Source organism: Amphiprion ocellaris, chromosome 6 (genome assembly GCF_022539595.1).
Source record: "Amphiprion ocellaris isolate individual 3 ecotype Okinawa chromosome 6, ASM2253959v1, whole genome shotgun sequence".
Taxonomy (NCBI): domain Eukaryota; kingdom Metazoa; phylum Chordata; class Actinopteri; family Pomacentridae; genus Amphiprion; species Amphiprion ocellaris.
Window position 1 is genome coordinate 9170696 of NC_072771.1, and position 12559 is coordinate 9183254.

A 12559-nucleotide genomic window follows, 5' to 3' on the forward strand; every position below is an offset into this window, starting at 1 on the left:
CATCTCAGATGGGGATGACAAGGAGTGCAGAGAACTGACCCAGAGCTTTGTGGACTGGTGTCCAGATCAATGCGCAACTCCGAAATCCAAAGAACTGGTTGTGAAATTATGCAGGTACAAACACACTCATGACATCTGTGAACATCATGGGAATGGACACTGAGATGGTGACATCTTTTAAGTATATGGGTGTTCACCTGATAAACAAACTGGACTGGTTGGACAATACCAACACACTCTACAAAAAAGGACAGACTATCTGCTGAGCAGAGTCTATGCTTCTGGATTGCAGGGAGAGTTCCTGAGGTCTTTCTTGACCCTGTGGTGGCATCACCAATCCTCTATGCAGTGGTATGCTAGGGCAATGGCATTTCTACAGGAGACAGAAGAGACTTGGCAGGCTGGCAAAGAAGGCCATATCTGTTCTGAGATGCCTCTTCAACCCAGTGGAGGTGGTGGGAAACAGGAGGGTGCTGGCTAAGCTATCGTCTTTGCTGGAGAAAACCAGCAGGACACTGACAACACTGGGAAGCTCCTTCATTTACAGGCTGCTTCACTTGCAGTGTGTTAGGGAGAAAAATCACAGGTCTTTCCTTCCTGCTGCCGTCAGACTGTACAACCAGCACTGCTCCCAGTAGACCACATGTAGAAAAACTCATATTTCACTCGTGTGTAATATCAGTGCATTCAAACCTGCAATGCATTATGAATATTTTGTATATTTAAAAGACTGTTACCTGTCCAGGTGTCCCCTGCCTTTGCCCCAAGTCAGCTGGGATAGATTCCAGCCCCCCGCGACCCCTATGAGTATTAAGTGGTGTATAGATAATGGATGGATGAATATCCCTAAGTCCTTGCAATACCCCTTCTGCTGCTTTAACACTTCAAATTTCCACAATGAGGTTATCTTATGCTATGTTATCTTATCCTATCTTATTTATTAAGCTAAGCTAAACTGCTGCTGATTGTAGCCTCATACTTGCTGAACAGACAAAAAGCGCATAGTATTTCCAAAATGTCTGGTTGACTATGGGTTTCAACATAAACACAAGTTTACTTAGAGGTCACTAGTTCATGTTGTTCTGTTTTCTTTTTGACTGAAATATTTGTGTAAATGCAGTCTTGAAATGTATAATCCTGGTCCAATTATTTGAAACCTTTGTAATTTTGCTTTGAAAAGTCATGAGAATCTTGTCCAGAGACCATTCTTTATTAGCCATAAATATCATTTGTCCCTACCAGACCTCCGCTGCTCCATCGCACATGCTTGATCCTCCTCCATCACACTGAGCCTGGCAGCCCCGCCTCCACACCACGGCCAATCCCAGGTCTCGACTCGCCCACTGCCTGACCAATAGGACCTCTGCAAGGGAAAGTACCATGGGCGTGGCAGCCCATACATTCCTACAACATAAGGAAAATATTTTTATCGAATTAGTCTATAAAGATATGATAAAATGTGAGAGCAGGATAGTGGGCATCGGAAAGGCACTGGTTTCCCACCTGGATGCACAGCCTCTATGTACCAGGTGAGCACACCGTACACTCCAGCATCGATGATGAGCATCATCATGGAGAGACCCAGGTTAAAGTCATCACCTTCTACTGGTGATTGACTAATAGTCCGCCACTGGATGCCAACACCTGCTACCTCATATAGAGCAAAATACTTGGAGCCAAGGCCAAAGGCTGTGGTGGACATCAGAGACTGAAGGTGACAGGAGAAGCAACAAGTTGTTCACATAACTATCATCTGGATTATCTAAAAAATACTTGACAGTGACAACACATGAAAAATATTTTACAAACAGACCCCAAATGTAAAAAAAAGGGAAAAGGGCCTTACAGCAATGCATTTCTCAAAGGCAGTGATCTTATCATGGGCCACCTCTTCCCTAATAGCCACATACATGTAGGGTACATAGCTGAGGAAGTAGATGATTCCACCGCAGGCTGAAGCCAGTTTAGCTTTTGAGTAGATTACTGACACCAGAAAACTGGAAAACAAAGAAAGAACATGAAATGGGCTTATATCTTCAAACAAGCAAACAACCAAACACGCACACACACTTGCAGGCACACATGCACACTCATTGTAGCTACAGACGACCTTTAGAATAATTTTTTGCATGAAGCTAGGACTGACAAGTTTGTCCCCCTCACTTTCATTGTAAGAAGGAAATTCTTAACTACCAATATTAACAGCAGAAAGGATTGTTATATTTCAGTCTTTATATGGACACTTTATTGTTATTTTAGGACAGATTCGAAAAATTGCAAACTTATCCTTTAACTATATTGATGATAAAAAAAATACTGATTCTCATTTTTCTGATTTGGTGAATGTGTGTGAGCTGGGTGATTTCGTCTTTGCTGAGGGAGCAGGTTTTCCTAAGATGGTCGCGTGTATAAACTGTACAGTCAGCGGCTGAGCTGTGGAAACAAACACATTTTGAGAGGTACAGGATTCATTCATGGATGCTTTAGTAGAACCTGGAAATCTCACCAGAACATGATGGTGGCTACAGCATAGATGGTGAGAAAGAGCCAGATGATGAAGGGGTCGCTGTGGAGTAACACCCGGCCATACTTCAAGATGGCTGTGAGAGCGGTGACAGAGATGGACAGCTGGACGAAGCCGGTGATGAACCAAGCCACCCAGTGGACAGCATTGTTCAAACCCATCATCTTCATCACCTGGAAGGAGTGGCACCGTGTTTGTCACATTTTTTGAAATACTTTTGCCTACATCTCATGTAAAACTGACCTGCTATAGACTGGCTTGTTTGATCATTCATTGGTTAACTCTCTGCTGAGCTTATTATGCAGTCTTTCTGCTAAAATTGTGTATCATTTAAACAAAAATGTTTGAAATGTAAAATGCTCCACTGATACATCAGAATCACATAATAATAAATGATACATTTTTCAGACTTTGGAATGCTCTCTGCATAACTACGGACAGTAGCATTGGGTTACTTAACCCAATTTGTTTGGTGTTTCTCTATGGGAGATATAGCTCAGTCTTAATTAGGAGAAACTCTCACCTCACCACCTTAATCGGCCTAGACGGTGGTGAAACAGGCTGTCTAATGTAACCGACAGATTCCATAACAGGAATAGGGACCTGTGGGCTGGAAGCTTTTGGTGGGATAGCTTTATCACCAAAACCTCATATGGCAATCTGTAATTGCTGCAAAACAGATTTTAATTGTGGAGAAAGCCTTCCCCTTGTCCATCAGCTGACCACCACTGACAGGGTATTGTTGATTGCTTGAATGGAAATCAATAAGTTTTAGGAATAGGGACAGAGATAGACATACAACCTAACACACCTCATCATAAGACACACCTATACAAACAAGTATGGTCATGAAACCTAGAAGGCAAAGGCAACGTCTGAGTGACATATCTTTTCCCACCTTTAACAAGGACAGATACTTTGTGAAGGTTGGGATCCTTTACTCTGGTATTATGACAGAGAGGGAGTTATATTGAGCTCCAAAACGCTCTGTACATTGTGTGGGTTCCAAACAGTTCTTTGCCCATTGATTTTGAAATGAGATCCCTGAGGTAATATATCACTTCAATGGAATCTCAAAATGCTAGCCCTTGTGAATAGAAGCATTTTATCAAGAATATATCTGAGGCTGTTGTTTCGTAACAAGGACAGTGCTCCCTCCACACATTTGCTAAACACCGACGGGGCCAATGACAGACAAGATAGGCTGGTTTGAAACTCATAGGCTGTGATCTGTCGAGTGTTTATAGGCAACACTGAGAGATTTTCTGCGTGTATTACGAATGACAAATGTAAAATACATGTCTGTAAGATGGATCGCTACAAACCACTCACATGGACAAACTGAATAACAGAGCACTTTGTGTGTCTACATTCTCAGAGTGTGCTTTGTTCAGTGTTCAACACTGGCAGATCCCAGACGGAGCAGAGGGATGAGTTAACTTTCTTTGAAATGAGAACAGAACAGACATGACAGTCCTCACAAACCTCTTCATTTGGAACTACTGTGACCACTTTGATTTTGTGCAACATGGACAGAATCTTGTCCTGTAGGACATGCACAGAATCCCCGCTGGACTCCAAATTCAGTGCACCGGTGAATTTGGGTGATTTCCTAGCCAACTGTACAGTACATTTACAAATATATTTATAGTGCTGTGAAAAAGTACTTGATGTCTTCTATTTTTTCATATTTCCCACACATAAATGTTCCAGATCATCAAATTAATTATTGATTAATGCAAATTAATTAATGCAGATCTTTTAATGTTCGTCTGGGTTCTTTTGTGACTTCCTGGATGAGATGTCGATGAGCTCTTGGAGAAATATTGGTAGGCTGGCCACTCCTGGGAAGATTCACCACTGTTCCACGTTTCTCCATTTGTAGAATGTTTAGATTTAACAAGCCTGGCAATAATGAGTGTGGTTGATGGCATTAAATCCAGCTGCAAATTAATTTGGTCATTTGATAGATTGGTAACATTGTTAACTGGTCTTTACCTCAATAACATTTCTTACTGCAATAACAGAATTGTGGGCACATTATCTTCCATGCCAAACCTGTACATATGTAAATTCACTACATCATATATGTCCATATCCATATGTAGATTCATCATGCCTGGTATATTGTCTCTATGAGATTTTTATTATTATATCTTTATTTTTTAGCCCTACTGTACTTCTGTAATTTCTTGTCTTGCTTCTTTCATGCCTGATCTGTATCCAGCTGTTGTAACATGAATTTCCCTGGTGGATGATCGATAAAGTTTATCTTTTCTTATCTCATCTCATCTCATCTTATCTCATCTTATGGGGGCAATTATTTTTTCATAATAGGGTAAGGTGAGTCTGGAGAGCATTTTTCCTTCAAGAAATAAAATCATCATTTAAAACCTGCATTTTGTGTTTTCTTAGGTTATCTTTGTCTTACACTAAAATGAGTTTCATGATCTGAAACATTTAAGTGTGACAAATATGCAACAATAAAAAAATATCTGTAATGGGAAATAAGCAAACACTTTTTCACAGCACTGTATATATTCCACATTTATGCTCAACACAGTGTGTAAGGTCTTCGATTAGAACAAGGGGTAGATAAGACCACTGGCTGCGGTCCAGGGCACAGTGGTTCTGAGGTGGTCCAATTTTGACTGTTGGACTGGATTAAATATAAAAAGTGGGTTGTTCAAAAGAAAAAGAAGTATGAAATCAGATTAGATCACATAATCCGCTTCTGGTTTTGAGCTGGATCAAACCTTTAGTATGTGTGTTTTTTTAGGCAGATTGGGATAACACTAATCCAAGAAATATGAATAATTCTGATCCCAGTAGAATAGTGGATTCAGGGTGAATTTCGGGAGCAAAATGTAATAAAACTGGACTTGGCAAATAATATAATAGAAACTGTCATTCATCAATGTATATTAATTACAAGATATTCAACATGTCATTCTGCCTTTATAAAGACAGTCTTGCTGCATGCTTGTTGAAAAAAATCTTACAATAAGCCCTCAATAAACTTCTATAATCAGAACTCTTGTACAACCCACAGTTTAAAAACATTTTCATCAACATCACTTCAGGCACTCACTGTATGATAGTGCAATATGGTCACTGTAAGCAAAAAGTAACATCTTGAAACGACGATACATAAATGGCATCCGTGATCTGTTAACTGAAGTTGGTCATTTGCAGAAAGACCAGCTGAATAGTTATGAATGTTTTGTAAAGTTTTGGACACCTTTTGACAATTAAAAACACAATATTCACCATGTATTTGTGCACATTGAATATTTGCTTGTATTTTTTTTGCTGTGGATCAGAAGAGGGGTCTGACTGTTGAAATTTAAAACGGACAGGTACATTTTATTGTTATACTGTGCGGTTTACTTCCATTTCAAACAAAAACACTTAAAGTAGCCTCATCCTGCCTATTCTGTCTGTTGTTTCTTACTTTGCTAGTATCTGCTGACCCATTTGGAGCTTGGTAATTGAGATGTGGTAATTTTGGAAAATTTGTCTGGACCAAGGTGATATGGTCCCATATTGCTTTGAAAAATGGCACAGAAATAAGATAGATTGTTGATTCTGTATTGCAAAAATAGGATTTCTCACCCTTGCTCAAGAATGCAATTGACAACCATGCCTAAAACACAACAGGAAGTTGGCCATTTTGAATTATGTGACATGTTTTGGGATGATTTTGGACCAACTCAAACAGGATAACTCCAAGAGACTTCAAATTTGGCCAGGATGTATACTAGGCATGGGTGGTTAAAAATGATCAAAATGCTCCACAAATGTCTGAGGGTGTGGAAATGGTGGCTGGCGGAATTTCGACAATTCGCCATGACACAGGAAGTGCTGTGTAACTACCCTATCCATGCTCCAATCTGCCTGAATCTTAACATGTATGATTACAATCCGGCCCTGATGACATACTTAGGCCGATATATATTCAGAGTGATAGCGCCACCTGGTGGACAGTTTTGATAGGTTGCCATCAAAAGGGCCATAGGTTGAAATTCACTCTCAGACACGGCGCCACCTGGTGGACATGATTGGATTCGCTGACTAGCAAGTATGCGAGGACCCGACCAACGCTGCATGCAGCTTTTATTCATATTACTTTCCAGATCATCATCTGCCTCTCTCTCCTCTTCTGTCACTTGCATGGCACATACACGCCTATGAAATCACACTTAATTATTCCCTTCAACATTAACAAAGCCAGTACATTGAGATCATCCAAGCACATTGTATTTTCATGATGTCTTCACTTCACTTGTCGAAGTTACTCTCTATGTCAAATTTTTTGTTTTACCATCCATTCAATTTCTATACAGCATTTTTTTTCCTGTCAACTGGTGGCAGGGGGCTGGAGCCTATTCTAGCTGACTGAGGGCGAAAGGGAGGGAAAACATTGGACAGGTCATCAGTCTATCACAGGGCCACACAAAAAGAAAGACAATGGCCACTCACACTCTCACCTATGTCCAAATTAGAATCACTATTCAACCTAAGCATGCCTTTAGACTGAGGGAGAAAGTTGGAGCACCTGGTTCAAGTACACAAAGCACACAAGGAGAACGATGTTGCCATGTTTTGCTAGATTTCACCAAAAATTAGATTAGATCAAATTAGATTAGAGTGGATAAGATTAAACCTTTTATCATTAACAAGGTACAATTAAGGAAAAAACAAAATACAATAATTTACAAATACATAAAGTCAAGCATGCTTAATATAAAGTGTAAAATTAGTAAGGTACCCCTTTAATGTAAAACTTACACATGCTTTCAGAATGCAAAATATCAAACAGCAGGCAGGAATAAATATTAAATTAAAATAACTCATATGTGTGCATGTGCTTTTAATAGACATACTATAATTAACTGCTGGCAAAAAATGTGTGTGTATTTCTAATTAAGAAATAATATTGTATAATATGTTTGCACTGCTGGGAGATTTAAACTCAGACTATCAGGTTTTGGTTTGGAATCCAGTTGCAGGCACAAAGAGTGGTGTAGTAAAAGGGGGGATTTACTGTATCATAAAGGGGGAGAGGAGAGACGCAGGGAGAAACCACACCAAACCTAACACAAAATACAAAACCTAACAGAGACAATCTCTAGCCTAAAATTTAGGCGTATGAAATCCATTGTGCTAAAAGACACTGTGAATTCTACTAATAATGAATCAATTAACAAGTATGGTTACTCCTGTTATATAATAAAATGTACATTTGATGTTATCCTGTTAAAAAGGCTCGAATGTCACTTAAACATGGGGAATAAAGTGGAGAAGCTAAATTTTTTTAAAAAAAATACACAAACTCTAAATATAGATTAATTGTGTGTGCATAAGAGGTCTGTTGACAATTGGAAAAATATAGAACATTTCTGCACCTAAAAATATTTCAGCCTGACAAGTTAGTTAGTCATGACAGACACACGAGCGCACAATCTAACCTCTTTGAGCCGGTGCTCTTTCTCTGCCACGATGTGCTGAATCATCATGGCTACTGAGTAAACCCAGGAGATCACCATGCACAGAGGCATCATGTGCTCAATCACGAATAGAAAACTAAAAAGAAAACAACAACAATACATGGCATCAGGTAAAGACCAAAGACACACATTTTCAGACTACACTGCATTTCAATAGCACAGGATTTTCAGAATTTTTTTTCTATATACAAACAGGAATGACATATAGAGTGTGTTTGCCCAAAATTAATAACATAATTTGTTAGCTTAAAATGCATATTTTTCAAATTGCATGAAAATTATTTTTACTTGTCACTGCCAGGCTCAATACTATAATCTAGAATGAACAAAAACCGTCAGAGTGAAAACAGATTAGGACAGATAATGTCAATTAATTAAAAACATAAAATAAGTGATTGCATAAGTATTCATCCTTTTTAATGTGACTCACTTTTAGTCTGATGAGACCGAAATTGACCTTTTGGCCATCAGACTTGACACTATGTTTGGCAGACACCAAATACTACACATCATGACAAACATACTATTCCCACCATGAAGCACAGTGGTGGCAGCATCATGAATGATTCTTGGCAGCAGGCTCTGGAAGACTTGTAAAGGTAGCGGGTAAAATGAATGTAGCAAAGGTGAAGGAAATGCTAGTGAATAACCTCCAGCAAGACAATGACTTGAAGCATACTGCCAAGCTGCACAGAAACGTTTTAAAGGTAACACTGTAAATGTTCTGGATTGATTGAGTTAGGGCCCAGACCTCATTCCAGCTGAGAATTCACCATAACCCCCATGCAGTCTGACAGAGCTTGAACAGTTTTGCATAGAAGAACGGGGTAAAACTGCAGCGTACAGATGTGCACGGCTGACCGAGACCTATCCACACAGTCTCAATGCTGTAACTGCTGCCAAAGGAGCATCTACTAAATACTGACTTGAAGGGGATGAACACCTTTGCAATGGCTTATTTTATGTGCTGCATTACTAATTAAATGACATACCTTTGTGAAAACTGTTTTCATTCAATGCTGAAATGCAGTAAAAGGGTGAACTTACAAGGGGAGAGAATACTAAACCACTGGACAATCCAAATATACATATAATACAAAACCATTTTCTTACTCGTCTCTGGTGTAACATGGGTATGGAAACATCTGAACGTAGTTACCAGGCTCCACTACATCATGGCCCACAAACGTGTTGATGATGGCTCTCTCTATCATATCTGGAGGAAAGCAAAAAAAGACAGCAATTAAGAGAGACTAAGCAAAGCTAAAACAGGTTGTTCCTTTAACTTGCATCCAGTGGGTAGACACAAACGATACTAAAGTGAATTTGCACAACAAGGAACTACAGTAAACATATACAATAGTATTAAAAAGTTTTTAGTCAAAATATCCTAAGTCATTGTTCTCCAGTTTTATATATGTAAAGTAATCTGATGTAGTTTATCAATCTTCAAAGGCCGAATTGATGATTAAAGGTAGTTCATGGGGGGAAAAATAAGGACGAAAAACGATACAGAGGGTCCTCGACCTATGTTGTAGTTCCGTTCCTATGGCCCGACGTAAGTCAATTTTCGCTACAAGTCAGAACTCCATCAGAAAAGTCTGACTTGCGCTTGGGAGCCATAATGAAGGGCAAGAAGTTAGCGAATGTAGCACAATCCAAGGTTGCGTATAACCAGAGAATGTAAAGAAAGCAATCTTATAGTGCCACGTAATGACATATTCATTCGCTCCACTTGCCAACTAGTTCCACGTAACTAGTTCCGACATAACGACAAAACGCCGTAGGTCGAGGACGTCATAAACCGAGGACCCCCTCTGTAGGCGACTTGATTGAAATAAAAGTGAAAAGTGCTTTAAAATATGCCCAGCTCGTTCTTTTTAGCTTTGAAATAGCATCATGGGTATTAACTTTCTCATTTGTTACTTGCGTACTTCATCAGATGACAAAAATCAGACATGGCAAGTGCACCCTTCAAATTTAAACTAAAGTAAAAAGGTAAGTAAAGAGCGAAGACCCTTTAATTCAATTTTATTTATATAGTGCCAATTACAATTCAAATTGTCTCAAGATGCTGAACAGAACCCATATGCCTTGGCCCTTAATGCTTGCTCTGGGGATGCCGCTATGCGAACGCCTCTGTCACTAAGCATTTAAGGGCTTGCTTTAAATGTGTGATGGGCTTTTAAAGGACCACCACACATTTAAGAGTTTTTACAGACACTACTCTCTATAAAGTAGTATTCCAAGATTAAATACCCTAAATTAAAATATTTTTTTTCCTCCATTCTGTTGGGGCAGAGGCAGAAATCCCAAGATGTAGACAAATCAGTCAGCAGGAACATGTCAAGTGTGACTTCTGTAGCCCTGCTCTCTCTCATATCTACTGTCTTTGCTTGTCATTACTTTGGCCATCTCTGGGCCAGTTCCTTAGAATGCATCTCATTACTTGGGGTGCAGCACTGTGGAATACCTTTTTTGTCTGAGAAGTGCAGCATCCCTGATCTGTGCTTCCTGAATAAAATATGACTTGCAGTCAGGAGTACTTCTGCTGCAGTTTGCACTGGCATCTTCATGGGTGCGTCCCATTTGCAGTGCACAGTGGTAAACATTTTACAGAATAAATCCTTTTCTTAGTAAAACTAAACAATGCATTTGACACCACAGTCAGGCATCTCTGTGGACCCGTGTTTGGATCTTTATTTATAGCACAGGCTGTTGTCATCTGAAGATTGCACTAAAACAATGCAACACTTGAGATTTTTTTCTCACTCTAACCATCGTAGGAATGTCAGTTATGTATCAAATCCATATGTAAGCCTGTATATAAAATCTACAGCATATTATATTCAGGAAGCATTGCATTTCATCACTGACCTTGGATCCAGACAAAACCATAGAGGAAGTAGAATTTCCCCCCAGTATTGGGTCCAGGGCGCCAGTAGGCCCTTCTGATTTCATTTGTCTTCTCTGTAAAGCTGGAGTTTTGTCTAATTTTGTACAGAACATGCGGTGGCAGGGAGCCATCTTTGTTAGTCTGGAAAATCACACCTGGAATGAAAAAGAGCATAAACAGTATACATCAGGTCAATAGTGTCTTGGTGGCTTTAGCAGTATAGCAATATTGTGGTGGAATATGTCATCTACATGTGTGCATCCCAGATGTTTAAATTAGTGTTGGGATGTGATTAAAAAAATGTATCTAATTAATTACAGACTTTGTAATTAATTAATCGAGGTTAATAGGAATTTCATCAAATAGCAATATTTGACACAATAAGCAGAGTTTTTCAATTCAAATAAATTTTGGTAGACAACTGAATCGATGCATAGACATATACATGAACTTGAACAACAAAGATGTTTGCTTCATTTTTATTTATCTGCATTTGTCATCTGTCTACTACGTTCACAGATTACAGCAAACTCAAAGTGCAATTCTAGTGATTATATTCAAGATTTTTAGACTTTTTGTAAACTCAAGCACTTTTAATGTTCTGAAAAGTAGTCTATTATGGGATGGATACACTGTTTGCCGGTACCAGGACTTTCGCAGCTAATGTATGGAGCATCGCCCCTGAGCTCATTTGCATAAAGTAGTTTCATTTATGCAAATGGTGTGCGGTAAGCAGAGGTCTGACGCATTGTGAAACTTTCGTTAAACGTCTAAACTAGCCATCGTTGAAATGAAACAAGGACAGATTCAGCAGCCTATTTTTCGCCTCAAATGCTCTCAGAAATACTTTTTGCTGAACTGTTATCATAATAAAAAGGAAAGTTTTCTACCCGAGCCATCATGCTGGTCCGATGTTTCTGCACTGATTCAGTCTTTACCATGGCTAGTAAACAGACTTTAGGTTCATTATCGCCACCTACTGGACTGGAGTGTTCATCAGCGTTATTGGTGTGCCAGAAATTAGGGAACAGAGAAAGGTGCGATTAAATGCGTTATTTTTTTTAATGCTGTATTTTTTTCTGTAATTAACAAATCGTAATTAACGCGCTAAAGTCCCAGCCCTAGTTTAAATCCATTTATTTATTTATTTATTTATTCATTCATTATCTACATTTATTAATTTGCAGTAATTTTAGTTTCATGGGTTACACATATCTGTGCTCTCATGTGCTCTCAAAGGTATTGTTTTATAATAAGGGCAAGACTGTATGGCAGAGTAGAGTGTTGGAATATACAGTATCCACAGAATGTCCTGTCCACTCTTCTCCTGTCAGACTGACCCTGAATAAATCCATATAATCCGGTTGAGTCTGAGTGACCCGTAGACAGGATTTAATTTCAACAAAACAGAACATCCCTAAACTCCCAGATTCCTGTTTGTATTAGGTCTTTGAAATAAACAAAAGTAGAAACCTGATCATTCTTTGGGTGATCACAGGCATCAATAATCACAGTTGGATGAAGATACTGATTCCTACTAGCAGTAAAGCCAGAGAGGGAGGACACTGGAAAAAGACACTGCCAACTTTATAAAAATCTAGTGTATGGTAAAAATGCAGTTCTTCTTTC

General features: G+C 39.0%; 1 protein-coding gene across 2 annotated transcripts in view; it reads right to left on the minus strand.

The window, feature by feature from the left end:
* Positions 1 to 12559, minus strand: part of abca2 (ATP-binding cassette, sub-family A (ABC1), member 2) — a 115721-nt gene that overhangs the window by 45286 nt on the left and 57876 nt on the right. For both annotated transcript variants that reach the window (XM_023288000.3, XM_055011050.1), the window contains 7 exons: positions 10912 to 11085; positions 9148 to 9250; positions 7996 to 8110; positions 2507 to 2697; positions 1847 to 1997; positions 1504 to 1708; positions 1240 to 1404 (listed from right to left, as the gene is read on the minus strand). In XM_023288000.3, the coding sequence (XP_023143768.2) occupies positions 1240 to 1404; positions 1504 to 1708; positions 1847 to 1997; positions 2507 to 2697; positions 7996 to 8110; positions 9148 to 9250; positions 10912 to 11085 (1104 nt within the window). The remainder of the gene's footprint in view (positions 1 to 1239; positions 1405 to 1503; positions 1709 to 1846; positions 1998 to 2506; positions 2698 to 7995; positions 8111 to 9147; positions 9251 to 10911; positions 11086 to 12559) is intronic.